This window comes from Oncorhynchus gorbuscha, linkage group LG01 (assembly GCF_021184085.1).
Source record: "Oncorhynchus gorbuscha isolate QuinsamMale2020 ecotype Even-year linkage group LG01, OgorEven_v1.0, whole genome shotgun sequence".
Taxonomy (NCBI): domain Eukaryota; kingdom Metazoa; phylum Chordata; class Actinopteri; order Salmoniformes; family Salmonidae; genus Oncorhynchus; species Oncorhynchus gorbuscha.
The window spans coordinates 52,494,273-52,514,653 of NC_060173.1; the positions used below are offsets into that span (position 1 = coordinate 52,494,273).

General features: G+C 45.6%; 1 protein-coding gene across 20 annotated transcripts in view; it reads left to right on the plus strand.

The window, feature by feature from the left end:
• LOC124039759 (inositol hexakisphosphate and diphosphoinositol-pentakisphosphate kinase 1-like) overlaps positions 1-20,381 on the plus strand; it is a 75,589-nt gene that overhangs the window by 39,781 nt on the left and 15,427 nt on the right. For 7 of the 20 annotated variants that reach the window (XM_046356105.1, XM_046356096.1, XM_046356169.1 and 4 more), the window contains 12 exons: positions 4,116-4,237; positions 4,408-4,590; positions 5,417-5,558; positions 6,906-7,129; positions 7,520-7,647; positions 10,502-10,625; positions 10,892-10,999; positions 11,174-11,290; positions 11,388-11,525; positions 14,208-14,307; positions 15,855-15,983; positions 18,265-18,327. In XM_046356105.1, coding sequence (XP_046212061.1) covers positions 4,116-4,237; positions 4,408-4,590; positions 5,417-5,558; positions 6,906-7,129; positions 7,520-7,647; positions 10,502-10,625; positions 10,892-10,999; positions 11,174-11,290; positions 11,388-11,525; positions 14,208-14,307; positions 15,855-15,983; positions 18,265-18,327 — 1,578 coding nt within the window. The remainder of the gene's footprint in view (positions 1-4,115; positions 4,238-4,407; positions 4,591-5,416; positions 5,559-6,905; positions 7,130-7,519; positions 7,648-10,501; positions 10,626-10,891; positions 11,000-11,173; positions 11,291-11,387; positions 11,526-14,207; positions 14,308-15,854; positions 15,984-18,264; positions 18,328-20,381) is intronic. The other 13 variants (XM_046356116.1, XM_046356186.1, XM_046356151.1 and 10 more) reach the window with 6 other exon arrangements.

Below are 20,381 nucleotides of genomic sequence, written 5' to 3' on the forward strand. Positions count from 1 at the left end.
TGGCTCAGGTCCTCCGAGAGAGAGAAAGAAAGAAAGAAAGAAAGGAGAGAATTAGAGAACGCACACTTAGATTCACACAGGACACCGAATAGGACAGGAGAAGTACTCCAGATATAACAAACTGACCCTAGCCCCCCGACACAAACTACTGCAGCATAAATACTAGAGGCTGAGACAGGAGGGGTCAGGAGACACTGTGGCCCCATCCGAGGACACCCCCGGACAAACGTAATAAAATGGTGGTCCGATAGTCCACAAACCCACTGAGTCGATGATGGCTCCGAAAGCCTTTTGGAGTGGGTCTGTGGACTTTTCCATGTGAATATTAGTCACCAAAGATTACAATATTATCTGCTATGACTACAAGGTCCGATAGGAATTCAGGGAACTCAGTGAGAAACGCTGTATATGGCTCAGGAGGCCTATAAACAGTAGCTATAAAAAGTGATCGAGTAGGCTGCATAGATTTCATGACTAGAAGGCTCAAAAGACGAAAACGTCATTTTTTTTGTAAATTGAAATTTGCTATCGTAAATGTTAGCAACACCTCCGCCTTTGCGGGATGCACGGGGGATATGGTCACTAGTGTAGCCAGGAGGTGAGGCCTCATTTAAAACAGTAAATTAATCAGGCTTAAGCCATGTTTCAGTCAGGCCAATCACATCAAGATTATGATCAGTGATTAGTTCATTGACTATAATTGCCTTTGAAGTAAGGGATCTAACATTAAGTAGCCCTATTTTGAGATGTGAGATATCATGATCTCTTTCAGTAATGACAGGAATGGAGGTGGTCTTTATCCTAGTGAGATTGCTAAGGCGAACACCGCCATGTTTAGTTTTGCCCAACCTAGGTCGAGGCACAGACACGGTCTCAATGGTGATAGCTGAGCTGACTACACTGACTGGGCTAACAGCCTGCTGCCTGGCCTGCAACCTATTTCATTGTGTAGCTAGAGGAGTTAGAGCCCTGTCTATGTTGGTAGATAAGATGAGAGCACCCCTCCAGCTAGGATGGAGTCCGTCACTCCTCAGCAGGTCAGGCTTGGTCCTGTTTGTGGGTGAGTCCCAGAAAGAGGGCCAATTATCTACAAATTCTATCTTTTGGGAGGGGCAGAAAACCGTTTTCAACCAGCGATTGAGTTGTGAGACTCTGCTGTAGAGCTCATCACTCCCCCTAACTGGGAGGGGGCCAGAGACAATTACTCGATGCCGACACATCTTTCTAGCTGATATGCACGCAGAAGCTATGTTGGTGATCTCTGACTGTTTCATCCTAACATCGTTGGTGCCGACGTGGATAACAATATCTCTATACTCTCTACACTCGCCAGTTTTAGCTTTAGCCAGCACCATCTTCAGATTAGCCTTAACGTCGGTAGCCCTGCCCCCTGGTAAACAGTGTATGATCGCTGGATGATTTGTTTTAAGTCTAATACTGCGGGTAATGGAGTCGCCAATGACTAGAGTTTTCAATTTGTCAAAGCTAATGGTGGGAAGCTTCGGCTTCTCAGACCCCGTAACGGGAGGAGTAGAGACCAGAGAAGACTCTGCCTCAGACTCCGACCCGCTGCTTAATGGGGAAAACCGGTTGAAAGTTTCTGTCGGCTGAATGAGCGACACCGGTTGAGCTTTCCTACAGCATTTCCTTCCAGAAACCATGAGAAAGTTGTCCGGCTGCGGTTGTCCGGCTACTATCTGTACTTACTGGTGGCACAGACGCTGTTTCATCCTTTCCTACACTGAAATTACCCTTGCCTAACGATTGCGTCTGAAGCTGGGCTTGTAGCACAGCCATCCTCGCCGTAAGGCGAGTACAGCGACTACAATTAGAAGGCATCATGTTAATGTTACTACTTAGCTTCGGCTGTTGGAGGTCCTGACGAATCGTGTCCAGATAAAGCGTCCGGAGTGAAAAAGTTGAGGAAAAAATAAATAAATATATGAACGGTAATTAAAAAGTGAAAACCGTAAAGTTGTCAGGTAGCAAAATAGGTTCGCAACAAAATGCACAGCAACTCGAAAACAAGCCTGCAAGTTGTGACCTTAATCCCATAGAAAATCTGTGGAGGGAGCTGAAGATCCGAGTTGCCAAACGTCAGTCTCAAAACCTTCATGACTTGGAGAAGATCTGCAAAGAGAAGTGGGACAAAATCCCTCCTGAGATGTGTGCAAACCTTGTGGCCAACTACAAGAAATGTCTGACCTCTGATTGCCAACAAGGGTTTTTCCACCAAGTACTAAGTAATGTTTTGCTGAGGGGTCAGATACTTATTTCCCTCATTAAAATGCAAATAAATTTAGAACAGTTTTGACATGCGTTTTCCTGGATTTTTTGTTGTTATTCTGTCTCTCACTGTTCAAATAAACCTACCATTAAAATTATAGACTGATCATTTCTTTGTCAGTGGGCAAACGTACAAAATCAGCAGGGGATCAAATATTTTTTTCCCCTCACTATATATATATATATATATATATATATTTTATATCATCTTCTTGCTATGCTTTTTAAAAATTATTTATATAAAATATAGTTTTTGTACCAGGGCCTCCTGAGTGGCGCAGCGGTCTAAGGCACAGCATCGCAAGTGGCCTAACTACAGATCTGGGTTTGATCCCGGGCTGTGTTGCAGCCGGCCATGACCGAGAGACCCATGAGGCGGCACACAATTGGCACACCGTCGTCCGGGTTAGGGCAGGGTTTGGCCGGCTTGGATGTCCTTGTCCCGTCACACTCTAGCGACTCCTTGTGGCGGTCGGGCGCATGCACTCTGACTTCGGTCACCAGCTGTACAGCGTTTCCTCCGACACATTGGTGCGACTAGCTTCCGGGTTAAGCGAGCATGTGTCAGGAAGCAATGCGGCTTGGCGGGGTCGTGTTTTGTCAGACGCACGGCTCTCGAACTTAGCCTCTCCCGAGTCCGTACAGGAGTTGCAGTGATGGGACAAGACTAACCACCAATTGGATACCACAAAATTGAGGAGAAAAATGGGTAGACATTACCACAAAAAAAATATATGTACAGAGGAGTGTTAAGAGTGGCAAACGTTTTCTGTTAATTCTGCTCTTGTCTTCTTACCTCTTGCACTGTATACTAGAAGGTAGCTGCGGGCGCCTTGGCTTCGAGTCTCTTATTGGTAAGAAGGGCTTGGACTTTGCTCTCGCTGTTAACTGTCACGAATGGATACATTCAAACTGCATCGTCCTCATTACACTACTCACCCATTCCACTGGCTAACCTGGGAACCTTGGGAGGTTTGGGTTTTATCATAAGAACGATATGTCTTTTGCTGTAGGTTTGTGTGAAAGGGTCCATGAGGTGATCCGACGATCCAAGGACGCAAAGGTGTTTGGTCATCTGCAAATGCAGTTTCATGACTCAGCAAGTTTTGAAGCCGTTCAGTGACTACGGGATCATCTCCTACTAACAATGCTCCTGGCAATTCTTCATGGGTTGGAATTGTTTGTCTGAAAAAAGCCAGCAGCGTAGCTTCGGTTTCACTTCCGAACGAAAACGAGCATGATAACTGAATTGGTTAGTAAAAGGGGTTCGACCACATTCCATGTGTTTTTAACCATTTATCATCCCAGATATGAGATGTGAAGGACTTGCTTTCCTTCCTTTTCAGGTGAACAGAATCCAGTTGACCGATATTTTTTATTTATTTATTTGTCACAAAATCAACACGGTTTCCTCCCTCATCAACTGCAGATATATTCTACCTATATGTTTTTGTGCACATACAGTCTGTGCTGTTACGTAGGCGTGCTCTAGAGGAGGCTGGTGGGAGGTGCTATTTGAGGACGGGCTCATTGTAAATGTCTGGAATGGAATTATTGGAACAGTATCAAACGGGTCAAAACATATGGAACCCACATGTTTGACTCGTTCCCAATAATTCCGTTCCAGCCATTACAATGGGCCCATCCTCCTATAACTTCTCCCACCAGCTTCATCTGGCAGGCACCCTTTAATTCTCGCTCTCCCTTCCTCTGTGATGTCCTGTAAGCCTGATGTTCCTCCCTCTCTGTGTGTGTGTGTGTGTGTGTGTGTGTGTGTGTGTGTGTGTGTGTGTGTGTGTGTGTGTGTGTGTGTGTGTGTGACCCTGTAGGGGACTATGCCGGTTTTCCTGGCTGTGGTCTGCTTCGTTTACACAGTACCTACCGCCACGACCTCAAGATCTACGCTTCAGACGAAGGCCGTGTACAGATGACCGCTGCCGCTTTTGCGAAGGTATGTTTACAGTACAACGTGTGATGCATGCTCACTGTATATGTAAGCCTGGTTCCTTTAATTTGTGTTCAGTGTCAATACATCTCTCCCTTTGCATGTATGAACACTTTCTGTGTACAGAACATATTGTTGCGTGTGTGTGTATATCTCATAACTGTCTTATTGTGTAGGGTCTGCTGGCTCTGGAGGGGGAGCTGACTCCCATCCTGGTGCAGATGGTGAAGAGCGCCAACATGAACGGCATGCTGGACAGCGACAGTGAGTCTCTGACCGACTGCCAGCAGAGGGTGAAGGCCCGCCTCCATGAGATCATGCAGAAAGACCAGGACTTCACTGAGGCAGACTACCAAAAGGTACAGTCTGTAGATTCCGTCATCGAGACCACTGCTACCCACCCAGTCGTTGTTTGGAAAGGCCATAGGAGGAAAGCTCTGTTTTTGAAATGGCCAGGATAAGGCACTTCATCTCCGTGTTGACCCAGCGTCGTCCGGGTTTGGCCGGGTGTAGGCCGTCATTGTAAATAAGCATTTGTTCTTAACTGACTTGCATAGTTAAATAAAGGTTCAATAAAAAAGCCTGCAGGTGTAATGCCTTAATAGTTATAATAAGCATGAATGAGGCAATAATAATAATGTGCATTCAACTAAGAATCATTATGACATGCTCATTTTTTAAATATATATATATTTTTACCTTTATTTAACTCCGTTAAGAACAAATTCTTATTTTCAATGACGGCATAGGAACAGTGGGTTAACTGCCTGTTCAGGGGCAGAACGACAGATTTGTACCTTGTCAGCTCAGGGATTTGAACTTGCAACCTTCCGGTCACTAGTCCAATGCGCTAACCACTAGGCTAACCATTATAACTGCTGGCGTTAAGTAAACGAGGGTCGCCCGTTGCACTGATGTGAGGCTCCATTGACAATTCCATCAACTTGAGCAGTCCTTGAAAAGTGTTTTTGAGATTTGATTGTTTTTAATCTACCATCCTGTTTCCTATCCATTCCTTACTGTACTGCCTTCAACTGATCATGCCATTGCTGTCAATCTCCAGAGTCTCACGTAACATTACAACACTACCTGTTATGGATACCAACACTGGCATTGCAGAGTTCCATTAAGTGCTGCACGATTTGTACCACTGTAATAGCGTGTGACTGTTACTATGTGCTGCAGCTGGCCCCTACAGGCAGCCCCTCTCTGGTCAACTCCATGAAGATCATAGGGAACCCAGTGAGGACGTGTGACCAGGTCTACGCCCTCATCCAGAGACTCACCTCCCAGATCCGCAAAAGGCTCGAGGACCCCAAATCTGCAGGTCTGTTCTCTGTTTAGAATTGAATGGAATTGAAATACTTTATTGTCCGATACAAGACTTTTTGACCCATTCCTAATAGGTCAAAATGTAAACATTAGTGGAGACTGCTTTCCAGGTTTGGATTCACTGTTACATTTGCTACCAAAGAGCGGTGTGGAAGCTAACTATCCAACTGTAAATAAGTGAATTGTTTTACCTCCGTTCGATAGAGAAGTTACTTAGCTAGCTAGGTAAAGTTATTGACAGTTAGTAATCTACCGCTCCTACACTCTTTTGCTAGCTATCGGGAATGCCGTTGTGTCAAAAATATACCTCAAAATGACTAGGTTTCTCCAGTTTTGTTTAGATTTTGCTAATGTGATATACACTGAACAGAAATATAAATGCTACATGTGAAGTGTTGGTCCCATGTTTCATGAGCTGAAATATTAGATCCCAGAAATATAAAATCATATTTCTCTCTTATGTTATGCACAACTTTATTTATCCCTGTTAGTGAGCATTTCTCCTTCGCAGTTTTAAAACACCTTTCCACAGATGTTTTGAGGGAGCGTGCAGTTAGCATAGTGACTACAGGAATGTCCACCAGAGCTGTTGCCAGAGAATTGAATGTACATCTCTCTACCATAAGCCACCTCCAACATCGTTTTAGCTAGTTTTACAGTATGTGCAGCTGGCCTCACAACCGCAGACCACATGTATGGTGTCATGTGGGCGAGCGGTTTGCTGATGTCATCGTAGTGTAGAGAGTGCCCCTTGGTGGTGGGATTATGTATTTTTTATTTTTTTGGCAGGCATAAGCTACAATGAACACAATTGCATTTTATTGGTGGCAACTTGAATACACAGAGATACTGTGACAAGATCCTTTGGGGCTCTTTTTTAAATTGTTTTTTATTTTTTATAAAAGTATCTGTGACCAACAGATGCATATCTGTATTCCCAGTCATGACCCAAAACACCTCCAGTCTGTGTAAGGGCTATTTGACCAAGAAGGAGTGTGATTGAGTGCTGCATCAGATGACTTGGCCTCCACAATCACCTGACTTCAACCCAATTTGAGATGGTTTGGGATGAACCACAGAGTGAAGGAAAATCGGCCAACAAGTGCTCAGTATATGGGAACTGTTGGAAAAGCATTCCAGGTGAAGCTGTCTGAGAGAATGCCAAGAGTGTGCAAAGCTGTCATCAAGGTGGCTACTTTGAAAAATATAAAATATTTTTTGATTTAACACTTTTGTTTTGGTTACTACATGAGTCCATACGTGTTATTTCATCAATAGAATTCCTGTCTGGTGTAAGCTACGCTAACTGTCTGCTGTAAGCTAAGTCCTTTCCTGTTCCCAGACCTGCAGCTGTACCACAGTGAGACCCTGGAGCTGATGCTGCAACGCTGGTCCAAGCTGGAAAGGGACTTCCGGAATAAGAGTGGCCGCTACGACATCAGTAAGATCCCAGACATCTACGACTGTGTGAAGTACGACACGCAGCACAACGCCACGCTGGGTCTGGAGGACACACTGGAGCTGTTCAGGCTGTCCCGTGCCCTGGCCGACATCGTCATACCTCAGGTGAGGGGAAGACGAATACCCACACGTTCACGTTTACCTCCGCAAACGGGGACTATGGCAGTGGCCTCGACCTATCAAGCGGGGAGCGTGACTCCTGAACATTTCTTCGCTCCTTGTTGGATAGAGAAACGTGAACACACACACACACACAGAGGGAAGGAGTTTTGGCCAGCGTGTTACTTTAGACTCCCGTCCCCTCAGTCTCTGAGGATGATTATGGCTCAAGATGCTTCTTTCTTACTCCTTATCGTTTCCTTTTCAAATGCGTAATGCCAACTTACTTTGCTATCCCTTCAAGTACAGTAAGCCTGGCTATGAAATTACAGTTTTAGGAACCTGCCAGAAAATGATCAACCGAAGTAACATCTTTGATTCTGTTTCTCTCTCCAGGAGTATGGCATCAATAAGCCAGAAAAGATGGACATTGCCCAGGCCTACTGCCTGCCCTTGATGAAAAAGATCCAGCTAGACCTGCAGAGGACCCACGAGGACGAGGCCGTCAACAAGCTGCACCCACTGTGAGTTGCAGTGCCACCTGTGACCACGGTCTATGACCACGGTCTGTGGCTCGGTGCAACTGGTCTAGGATCAGTTGTTATTATAGATACTCATCACTGTGCTGCAGTTGGTCCCACACTGTCTTTGTCCATTGTCTGAGCCCGAGTTCTTATTAGAACCCTGTTATAATGCATGTGTACCGCTGGACAAAGATTTTTTTAAATTAGCCGGACGCAAAGGATTTATTGCTGCTCCCGGACCAGGCCCAAATCCCTATCGTTCGAATGAAGAGACACTGATACAAAGGGCTCATATCTGGGTGCCTTGTGAGAATTAGTCTATGAGTGGGTAACCCACCTCTACCATCCATCCTATTGGCCAGCGTGCAATCATAGGAGAATAAACTGGATGAGCTCTGTTCGAGACTATCCTATCAACGGGACCTTAAAAACTATAATATCTTATGTTTCCCCGAGTTGTGGCTGAACGACGACATGGATAATATACAGTTGGCTGGTTTTCCAGGGCTCCCGAGTAGTGCAGCGGTCTAAGGCACTGCATCTCAGTGCTAGAGGCGTCACTACAGACCGTGGTTCGATTCCAGGCTGTATCACAACCGGCCGCGATTGGGAGTCCCATAGGGCTGCGCACAATTGGCCCAGCGTCGTTAAGGTTAAATAAGAATTTGTTCTTACCTGACTTGCCTAGTTTAAATAAAGATTAAATACGTTGTTTTTTTAAAATCCATGCAGCTGCAAGACAACCGCTATGTCCAGTAAGACGAAGGGTGGTGGTCTGTGTCTATTTGTCAATAACAGCTGGTGCGTGATCTCTAATATTAAGGAAGTCTCTAGGTTTTGCTCGCCTGAGGTACCTCATAAGCTGTAGACCACGCTATTTACCAGGAGAATTTTCATCTGTAGCTGTCTATTTACCACCACAAACCGATGCTGGCACGAAGACCGCACTCAACGAGCTGAATGAGGCCATAAGCACACAAGAAAATGCTCATCCAGAAGAGGCCTGGCACTTTAATGCAAGGAAACTTAAATCTGGTTTACCTCATTTCTATTAGCGTCTCACATGTGCAACCAGAGGGGGAAAAAGCTGGACCACCTTTACTCCACACACAGAGACTCTTACAAAGCTCTCCCTCGCCCTCCATTTGGCAAATCTGACCATAATTCTATCCTGATTCCTGCTTAAAAGCAAGATTTTAAGCAGGAAGCACCTGTGACTCGCTCAATACGCAAGTGGTCAGATGAAGCAGATGCTAAACTACAGGACAGTTTTGCTAGCACAGACTGGAATATGTTCCGGGATTCTTCCGATGGCATTGAGGAATACACCACATCAGTCACCGGTTCATCAATAAGTGCATTGATGACGCCGTTCCCACAGTGACCATACGTACATATCCCAGCCAGATTGTGTGATCTTGCCGATGTGAGTAAGACCTTGAAACAGGTCAACATTCATAAGGGTGCAGGGGCCAGACGGATTACCAGGACGTGTACTCCGAGCATGCGCTGACCAACTGGCAAGTGTCTAACTGAAATGTTCAACCTCTCCCTGACCGAGTCTGTAATACCTACATGTTTCAAGCAGACCACCATAGTCCCTGTGCCCAAGAACGACAAGGCAACCTGTCTAAATGACTACCAACCTCACTCACGTCTGTAGTCATGAAGTGCTTCGAAAGGCTGGCGATGGCTCACAACACCATCATCCCATAAAACCTAGACCCACTCCAATTCGCAGTGGGGTGCCAGGACAAAAACTTCTCCCTCAACATGAGCAAGACGAAGGAGCTGATTGTGGACTACAGGAAAAAGAGGGCTGAGCATGCCCTCATTCACATCGACGGGGCTCTAGTGGTCCAACCATACCAAGTCAGTCGTAAAGAGGTCACAACAACGCCTATTCCCCCTCAGTAGACTGAAAAGATTTGGCATGGATCCTCAAAAAGTTCTACAGATGCACCAACGAGAGCATCCTCACTGGTTGCATCACCGCCTGGTATGGCAACTGCTCGGCATCCGTCCGCAAGGCGCTACAGAGGGTAGTGCGTACGGCCCAGTACATCACTGGGGCCAAGCTTCCTGCCATCCAGGACCTCTATACCAGGCGGTGTCAGAGGAAGGCCCTAGTCATAGACTGTTCTCTCTGGTAAAGCAAGCCGTACCGGAGCACCAAATCTAGTTCTAGGTCAATAGAACAGTTAATCAAATGGCTACCTGCACTATTTGCATTGGACCCCTTTTTTTACGCTGCTGCTACTCTGTCTATGCATAGTCACTTTACCCCTATCTACATGTACATATGACCTCAATTACCTCTACTAACCCGTACCCCCGCACATTATTATGTTAATTTTTTAAAAATTTAGTTGAATTAGCATTTCCTTACTCTGCGTTGTTGGTTAAGGGCTTGTAAATAAGCATTTCACAGTAAGGTCTACACCTATTCTATTCAGCGAATGTGACAAATACATACAATTTTATTTGATAGTTGAATATTTAAAAATGATTTCCAAATGCATTTCAAATACCCCTAGGACCAAACAGAGTATTTAAATATTTGTATTTGAAAATATATTTATTTCCAATATTCTACTTGTATTTTCTAATGAAATACTTACTTAAAAATGTATGTGAAAGTATTTGCAATCAATAGTATGAAATAGTATTTGAACCGCGATCGCCCTAGGAGCAGTTCTTATAACACCATGTTGGGGAGTGAGATCCACTTTCCTAGGACCAGGTCTGGCTATGTGCCACTGTCCCAGGTTCAGTTTCTATCCAGTAAACCTGCCATTGAGGTGTGTCTCTAGAGCCCCCGTAAGTGATCACCCTTTGTCTTTCATTCCCTCTGGTGGTTCAGGTACTCGCGGGGGGTCATGTCTCCAGGGCGTCACGTCCGGACACGCCTCTATTTCACCAGCGAGAGCCACGTCCACTCGCTGCTCAGCATCTTCCGCTACGGCGGACTACTGGATGTACGTTGTCACTGTTAAAGTAGCCTGGTCCCAAATCTAGTTGGCATGATAATAGTGACAATGATCATAGCTTAGGAGTTGTCACGATGGCACAAACAGATCTGGGGCCAGGTTAATTGTTGTAAAGGGATAGTTCACTTGAAGTACCAATTGTGATACTACACTTAAGGTCATGAATATTGCAGACTTGGGTTCAAAATCAGCAAATATTTTTTTCCGGTGTAGTTTTCTCTGGTTATAATGTCGTGTGTTTGCGTGTGTGACAGGAGGTGAAGGACCAGCAGTGGAAACAGGCCATGGATTACCTCAGTGCCGTCTCTGAACTCAACTACATGACTCAGATAGTCATCATGCTGTATGAGGATAACAACAAGGTCAGTTAGGCCTCTCTGTCCCTATGTCAGTCGTCTTTTCTTTCGGAAGTATTACTGCACCTGGTACTGTTACCGTACCATCCTGTCGGTATGTGTCTCTTCCTCTCACTCCCTCTCTCTGTAGTATAGCATCAATGCTTCTGTTTTGTGTTTCTGTGTGTGTGTGTTGAACAGGACCCTGGGTCAGAGGAGCGTTTCCACGTGGAGCTCCACTTCAGTCCCGGGGTGAAGAGCTGTGAGGACGAGGAGAACGTCCCTCTGGGCTTTGGCTTCCGCCCTGCCTCCGCTGAGGTCTGTGGGTTGTCTGTGTGGGTGGGGGTGGGGGTGGATGTGTCTGACCACAGCCCCCCCCCCTCCCCCCCTCATCGGTCTCTTTAATCCAATCCAGAACCAGGAGAAGCAGACCAACCAAGGCAGTCTGGAGGACCTATCACAGGACGAGCCTGACCGGGCCCTGCCTCTCTCTGAACTAATCAGCATCAGAAGATCACCCATGATCCGCAACCGCAAGACTGGCTCCATGGAGGTACTTGATCAGGGCCATATGAGTTATTCTGTCCACTGTCCCAAATGTAGTGTATTCCACATTTAGTGTGGTGTCTTTTTGGTGCACGCAACGGAAAACAGTTTGCAATGGAAAATATTTTTGATGTTGTTTCTGATTGGATAAGTCCAGGTAGTTCCTATCTGTTTGAGTTAATAGTAATAAACATAACCCAGGCACAGCTTTCATCTGTTCAGATATTGTATTGCTGGGCTAGGCCTGTTTGAATCCAAACCCACATAGAAAGAGACACACCTTAATTTTGTAATACTTTACGGAAATCCAAGCTTCTCAGGCTACATAGCATTTTAACGCACTGTGTAGCCCGTCCCTATTAGTGGATTCTTTAGTAAAGTAATGCGTCTTTTTTTACAAATGAATGGAGACCAGTTTTACCTAATTTCTATCAACATGTTAAACGTGCAACCAGAGGGAAAAGAACTCTGGACCACCTATACAAAGCTTTCCCTCACCCTCCATTTGGCTAAACTGACCATAATTCTATCCTCCTGATTCCTGCTTACAAGCAAAAATTAAAGTAGAAAGCACCAGTGACTAGATCAATAAAAAAAGTGGTCAGATGAAGCAGCTACAGGACTGTTTTTCTAGCACAGACTGGAATATGTTCTGCAATTCCTTCAATGGTATTGAGGAGTACACCACATCTGTCATTGGCTTCATCAATAAGTGCATCGATGACGTCATCCTCACAGTGACCGTACGTACATGCAACATCCGCACTGAGCTAAAGGCTATAGCTGCCTCTATCAAGGAGCAGGACTCTAACCCTTATAAGAAATCCTGCTATGCCCTGCGACCAACCATCAAACAGGCAAAGTGTCAGTACAGGACTAAGATCGAGTCGTACTACACTGTCTCTGACGCTCATCGGATGTGGCAGGGCCTGCAAACCATTAGATAATACAAAGGAAAGCACAGCCGAGAGCTACCCAGTGACACGAGCCTACCAGACAAGCTAAACTACTTCTATGCTCGCTTTGAGGAAAATAACACTGAAACATGCATGACAGCACCAGTTGTACTGGAAGACTGTGTAATCACACTCTCCGCAGCTGATGTGAGTAAGACCTTTAGACAGGTCAACATTCACAAGGCCACAGGGCCAGACGGATTACCAGGACGTGTACTGCGAGCATGCGCTGACCAACTATCAAGTGTCTTCACTGACATTTTCAACCTCTCCCTGTCTGAGTCTGTAATACCAAAATGTTTTAAGCAGACCACCATAGTGCCTGTGCCCAAGAACACTAAGGTAACCTGCCTAAATGACTACAGACCCGTAGCACTCACGTCTGTAGCCATGAAGTGCTTCGAAAGGCTGGTCATGGCTCACATCAACACCATCATCCCAGAAACCCTAGCCAATTTGCATACCGCATCCAACAGATCCACAGATTATGCAGTCTCTATTGCACTCCAAACTGCCCTTTCCCACCTGGACAAAAGGAACACCTATGTGAGAATGCTATTCATTGACTTCAGCTCAGCGTTCAACACCATAGTACCCTCAAAGCTCATCAATAAACTAAGGACCCTGGGACTAAACACATCCCTGCGCAGAGGGATCCTGGACTGCCTGACGGGCCACCCCCAGGTGGTAAGGGTAGGTAACAACACATCCGCCACGCTGATCCTCAACACAGGTGTCCCTCAGGGGTACGTGCTCAGACCCCTCCTGTACTCCCTGTTCACTCGTGCCTGGACATGCAGTCATGACTCCAACACCATCATTAAATTTGCCGATGACACAACAGTGGTAGGACTGATCATCGACGAGGCAGCCTATAGGGAGGAGGTCAGAGACCTGGCCGTGTGGTGCTAGGACACCAACCTCATCGTAAGGAGAAAAACATTTTTTTAAAGGAAAATTAAGTCGAGGTATTGGAATGGCCAGCACAAAGCCTTGACCTCAACCCTATATAATTTTTGGGGGCAGAACTGAAAAGCGTGTGCGAGCAAGGAGGCCTACAAACCTGACTCAATTACTATGGGCCAAAATTCACCCAACTTATTGTGGAAGGCTACCCAAAACGTTTGACCCAAGTTAAACAATTTAAAGGCAATGCTACCAAATACCAATTGAGTGTATGTAAACTTCTGACCCACGGGGAATGTGATGGAAAAATAAAAGCTGAAATAATCATTCTCTACTATTATTCTGAGATTTCACATTCTTAAAATAAAGTGGTGATCCTAACTGACCTAAGACAGACAGGGAATTTTTACTAGGATTAAAATGTCAAGAATTGTGAAAAGCTGAGTTTAAATGTAATTGGCTAAGGTTTATGTAAACTTCCGACTTCAAATGTACATACTACCTTAACTAACAGGTGCCGCCGCACATTGACTCAGTACTGGCGCACCCCTGTATATATTGTTATTTTTTACTGCTCCTCTTTAATGACTTGTTACTTTTACCTCTTATTCTTATCTGTATTTTTTGAAACTGCACTGTCGGTTAGGGGCTCGTAAGTAAGCATTTCACTGTAAGGTCTACACCTGTTGTATTCGGCACATGTGACTAATAACATTTGATGTCTCCATTAGTGACCGCTTGGTTATTTCGCTACCTGGCTAAGTGTCAGCTGTTTGTCTCTCTGTCTCGGTCTGTCACACTGTGACAATCTCCCTGTCCCCACCCAGGTCCTCTCCGAGACCTCCCCCAGCTCCTCCAAGGGCGCCTCCTACCGCCTCTTCCCCTCCTGCTCGCGCCAGTCCCCTGAGATCAAACCGACTGGCCTAGGTGGGTATCTGGTTTCTGCCAACCACTGCTGCCACTGTCATATTTCAGCAACGCTGTCATCAGCGCTTACTAATCACTAGTCATGTGAATGACCTCTCTCTCTCTGTGTCTCGCTTGCTCTCTCGTTCTCTGTCTCGTTCTGTTGCTCTCTCGTTCTCTCTCTGACCATCTCTTTCTCTCTCCCCCCTTTCTCTCTCTCTGTACCTCTCTCTTTCCCTTTCTCTCGCTCTCTCTCTCTCTCATTCTGTCTGTTTTCCCTCCCTCTTTGTCTCTCTCTCACGCTCTCCCTCCTTTTCTTCTCTCTCTTTCTGATGGCTGCATGGCTGCAGTGACTCCATAGTGGTAGGTAGGTCCGGCAGCCAAAGCTCCCAGGCTTAGACTATGTAGGCCAGAGGTCAATGGAGAGTCGGTGGAGAGAATGCATCTTAGGCTGTGTCCCAAATGGCCCCCCTATTCCCTTTATCGTGCGCCACCATGGGCCTGGTCAAAAGTACTGGACTATGTAGGGAATAGGGGGCCATTTGGGACGTAGCCTTAGAGCCCCACCACCATGGACCTCCTCCTGCCAATAGGGCTCTATATATGGGGGTCTGGGCTCCACAGAGCCCCCCCCAGATGCTATTCCAGTCTGTCTCCATTTACATGAATCTGTCAAGAGAAGCAAGGAAACTTCCACAAGTTGATTCAATATAACCGCAGATACAATTAGTCCCCCGTGCGTGGATTTTGGAGGTGCTTGTTACCCCCAGCCACTTTCTAACACCGTGATAATCACACCTTACTAAGCCCTTATAAAACAAATAAAAGTGTGCAACGGATGCATCGGGGGGGAAAAAACATGTTTTCTCGTTGACGTGAACCTGGGCTGAGGTTGGTTTGACTCGTGCGTGTGTTCTCCACTGCTTTTCCATACTCCTACTGTACTGTATGCACCACGCTTGTTCAATTATGTCAACCTGTATTTGAAATGACCATTCAAAAGTTGTCGCTGTCCCTGCATCCCACCAAAAACCACCGATTCCAGCACAGCTCACTTTAGACCAGAATAAAGGGGAAAACAAAGGCGCATTCTTATTCTGCTGTGACTATTTCTATAACCAACGGCTGTAGGAATTGAGCGGATGGTTATAGAAAAACCTATGTTCTTTGTGACAATAGCAATGTTTCTGTCCCCACAGTCCTTGACCACTTTGTTATATTAGGTTCTCATAAGTCTCGTATTGTATTCACACTAAAAAGACCCCTTATTTCTTAAATCTATATCATCCTTTGTCTGTGGTTATAAGTGTAAAGCCTTTAGGCAGTCTCCTTTCCCAGGAGACCTTAAGGAGAGGCTTTATCTATGTTTCTTTTAGGAGGGGTTAGGGGCCCGGTGTTAGGAGTGGTCTCCGTTTGTGTGCTCCACTCTATTCATAAACACACACAGGCACACACCCTTAGCAACACTGAACTGCTCTTATTAAGAACCGCATGGTGTGCAATGAGTACTAACAACCCCCCCCCCCCATTCCCCTCCTCTCTCCCACCCCGCGGTTCTTCCACAACAGGGTCCCTGTGCTCGGGCCTCTTCAGTGCCTCTGTCCTGGGGGTGTCCTCTAGCGCCCCCAACCTGCGGGACTACGTCCGCACCCACCACCGCAAACCCCCCCTGTCCCCCGGTTTGCCTTTTGGAGATGGTACGTCCTTCCTCTATCCATCTCTCTCTCACTATCGACCGCTATCCAACTCCTGTCTTTTCACATGGACGGTGCCCGTAAAAAAAAGAAAAAGAAAAAAAAGTTCAAAATGTCAAATGTCGTATCTGCCATTTTTAGTTCCTGCTCAAACACTCTTGTCTCTCCTTTCCTACCTTGGTGGACAAGAAGTTATTTGATCACCCAAATTATCCGTGAGCCCTACTTTCCCCCCTCTATCCTTCTGCCTCGAGAACAACCTTCTGCTCGAGTGGTCCCCCCCCCCCAACAGCATGAGCAGGGACCACAATTGTGATTATATGCTAAGAATTTAGGTTTTATACATTGCATGCTGAGCATGGATTGGTATTGGATTGCGCACAATCAAATGTGTTACCCATGACCAGTAATCCTGCTTCTCCTAATCAAAGCCACATGGCCTCCCTTTGATTACATGACATATCCGGTGTGTGATTAGGTTGCTAAGTAAATCTTGTCTATACAATTGTATATATTCTGTATCAGTGTGCATGTCATGTCATAACTAGGGGGTAAAAGGATTTGTTAATCAACAGGGAATTTTCTGAATTAACCCCTTAATTTAGGGAAGCGAAGGCTTGAAATCTGCCTTGAGGTCCATTAATCCACCATTGCATAATTCCCACTTGCATACCACAATTTCCTGGCTCACTATAGAGTGAAATGGTGAGTTGACTATTATTATAGCCACCAGGGGGTCCTCGTCTAAATTGAACTCTGATTATCGCACATGTTTTCATCAGGGCATATGGCTTGAAATGTTGGTGCACAAAGATTGGCTTAGTTTCATCCAAAAGCTGACACCTACCTCTCGTCATCGAATCAGATCAGCGAGTGCCCTGATAGTAACTGCACAGTATGTAATATGAAGACCAAATGACCTGCCACCTGCATGTGAAGAGGAACGATTGTTCCAATGCGGATTGAATTGAAGTGCCCGTTTTGTCCAATGGGTGTCACTGTGCACTTTGTTTTCACCGTATACTCGATATTAGGTACACGTTAAGAAACGGTCGCTTTAATATTATGCTTGAAGATGTTCCATCTTTTGCTTGTATGAGACTAGAGATGTGTGGGGTTTAGAATAGAATAACACCAAGGCTTTTCTCTGGTGATGGGGGTTTTGTCTCTGTGTTTTTGCAATCTCACTCACTCACTCACTCACACACTCACTCACTCGCATAATGCTGGCCAAAGGCAGTGGTACGTTACAAAGACAAATGAGCAATGATTGTGTTTACAGTCACAGCTCTCAAATCCAGATGGTTACACTATTGTAATATAGGTTGATGTTAAATCTCAGTTGCCATCACTGGATGTTTCCTTTCCAGATCATTATGTCGTAGCATATTCTTTAGAGAGAATAGACTCGAAAGACTGTTCCAGAAAGATTGAAGATTTACATTTTAGGCTATTGGTGACTTCCGCAAATGTCTCCATTCAAAACAACCACAATTGAGTTATCATTCGCTTTTCCATCCCATCCACGTTCTCCATTGTTCCTTCATTACCCCTTCTTCCATGCTGCCTTCCCATGCTGCATATCACTCACCACACACAGGCACACGTATACCGTACATAGCTGCAGCATTATAGAGAGGAACTACTTGGGCTCCCGAGTGACGCAGCGGTCTAAGGCACTGCATCTCGGTACTAAAGGCGTCACTACAGACCCTGGTTTGATTCCAGGCTGTATCACAACCGGCCGTGATTGGGAGTCCAGTCAAAACTGTTCGCTGCCCTGGCCCCCCAATGGTGGAACAAACTCCCTCACGACGCCAGGACAGCGGAGTCAATCACCACCTTCCGGAGACACCTGAAACCCCACCTCTTTAAGGAATACCTAGGATAGGTTAAGTAATCCCTCTCACCCCACCCCCCCTAAGTTTTAGATGCACTATTGTTAAGTGACTGTCCCACTGGATGTCATAAGGTGAATGCACCAATTTGTAAGTCGCTCTGGATAAGAGCGTCTGCTAAATGACTTAAATGTAATGTAATGTAATGAGTCCCATAGGGCGGCGCACAATTGGCCCAGTGTCGTTAGGGTGTGTGTAGGCTGTCAATGTAAATAAGAATTTGTTCTTAACTGACTTGCCTAGTTAAATAAATAAATGTATTTGTTTAAAGACACAGGGGTCAGGAAAACTCACACGTAGGTACATATGCACTCACACTAGATATAGGCATGTGTACAGGTAGCGTGTATCCCCAGTAACGCCAGTTACCCTTCTTATTTCCTCAGAGCTGTTCTCTATGCCGGCAGTAAAGAGATTTTCTGTGTCGTTTGCCAGGCATCCGACTAACGGTATGTCTGCCTTTTTTCAAGTTTACCTCGCCGCTCCTTAGTTTCCCTTTTATCTTGCATGTCTTTCGGGGGGGGGAGACTATTTTGGGTTTGAAATTGGCTGCGTAATTACATCCATATCAAGATCTCGATTTCTCTTCAGTTTCTACTTCACTAGACGTCCTGTCTCCATTTGTTTGGTTTCAATGTTCATTCTTAGCAACATCTGTGTTTACCGGCCTCCACACTGCATTTATCTGTTAACATCTGATCCACCATTTTCCTACAGGATGGATAAACACTGAGTGTACTAAACATTGGGAACTCCTTCCTAGTATTGAATTGCAACCCCTTTTGCCCTCGAACAGCCTCAATTTCTCGGGGCATGGACTCTACAAGGTGTCGAAAGCGTTCCACAGGGATGCTGGCCTGTGTTGACTCCGATGCTTCCCACAGTTGTGTCAAGTTGGCTGGATGTCCTTTTGGCTGTTGGACCATTCTTGATACACACGGGAAACTGTTGAGTGAGAAGCCCAGCAGCGCTGTGGTCCTTGACACAAACCGGTGGCCTCAAGCACCAACTAACTACCATATCCCCGTTCAAAGGCACTTAAATCTTTTGTCTTGCCCATTCACCGTCTAAATGGCACACATACACAATCCATGTCTCAGCTCATAAAAAAAAAATCCTTTGTTAACCTGTCTCTTTCCCGTCATCTACACCGATTTTTGAAGTGGATTTAACAAGTGACGTCAATAAGGGATCATAACTTTTCACCTGGTCGGTCTATGTCATGGAAAGAGTTTCCTACACTCAGTGTTTGTATATGGAATATATCCCCTCCGATATATCACCATGTGTTGCTGTGTATACATATTACTTATCCTCACATGCTCCTATTTGTTCATTCAAACCCATTCTCTGGCGAGACGATTAGCCCCTCCACCATTCCAGTCTACTTTTAGATTAGGATAACCCGTGTTTAAAGCCAAATGAATAGCATTCAACAAAAAAAAAGTTTGACCCACTGAAAACGGAGTTTGTGCTAAACCCACGGAATAATAGTATCCAAACGATGGGTGATGGAGGGAAGGGTTGAGTCTATTCCTTTCATTTTAATTCATGTTTTGGCGTTCAAATGTGGCTGTACCACTTTGTGATTGACAGAAAGGGCATTCGCATTACAACGTTCTGTGGAAGAGATATTGCCGTATGTGTGTTGCTTTATGTGTCCACGTCACTTAATCATCGGAAACTTCTGTTTTCAAGAATGCTCACCGGGAGGGGGGGGGGGGGGCGTTCATTTCTCCTGTCTCTTTTCCTGGTCTCAAGCTAGTCTTGTTGCTATGTACTTTGCTGTGCGCTATTAAAGATATTGGTACTTGGCACGGCCTAGGTGTCCAGGCAGCAGTGTACCATCCAGCGGGTTGGATGGGTTCGTCGTTCATGGATGAACCCTTTGATGGCAGTCAGATTTGTCCCAACCTATTGGAGCTGAGCTGCTACGATGGGGGGAAATAACAGTGGTGAGCATTTGTGCACAACATTGTTCGACAGTGAACAAATATACATGTGTTGGGACTTCTTCTGTAGCTTGGTTTATGGGGAGACCCATTCAAACTGCCGACTCTGGGCCTTGCTCTTCCTGTCACGCCATTGAACAGATTGAGGATTGAGGGAGTTTCCCGAATAGCAGTATTGTATGTCATCCAAGTGCCTGGATCATCTGACTACGAGGAGCAGATGGACTATGCTTAGCCTCCGTAATTGAGAGATTCCACGCATGGTTTCTGTGTCTGTGTTGACAGAGATTTGCGTGGACTTCTGCTGGTACTCACTGCGATGGCTACCGTGATCAGTGTTTTTATAGGTGGCCTTAAACAGTGCAGCCCATGCAGTATGTAGAAAGGTGAGTTTGAATACAGTACGGGCTGGACCTGCATCGCAAATGAATAGCTATATAAACTGGCAGTACTTAAAAGAGAGGTGGCGTGGATAAATGGCTTTTCTGTGTCTCTTTGGTCTGATTATGTTTTTCAAGCCGGCGCTAAACAGGGATTTCCCGTTACTGATG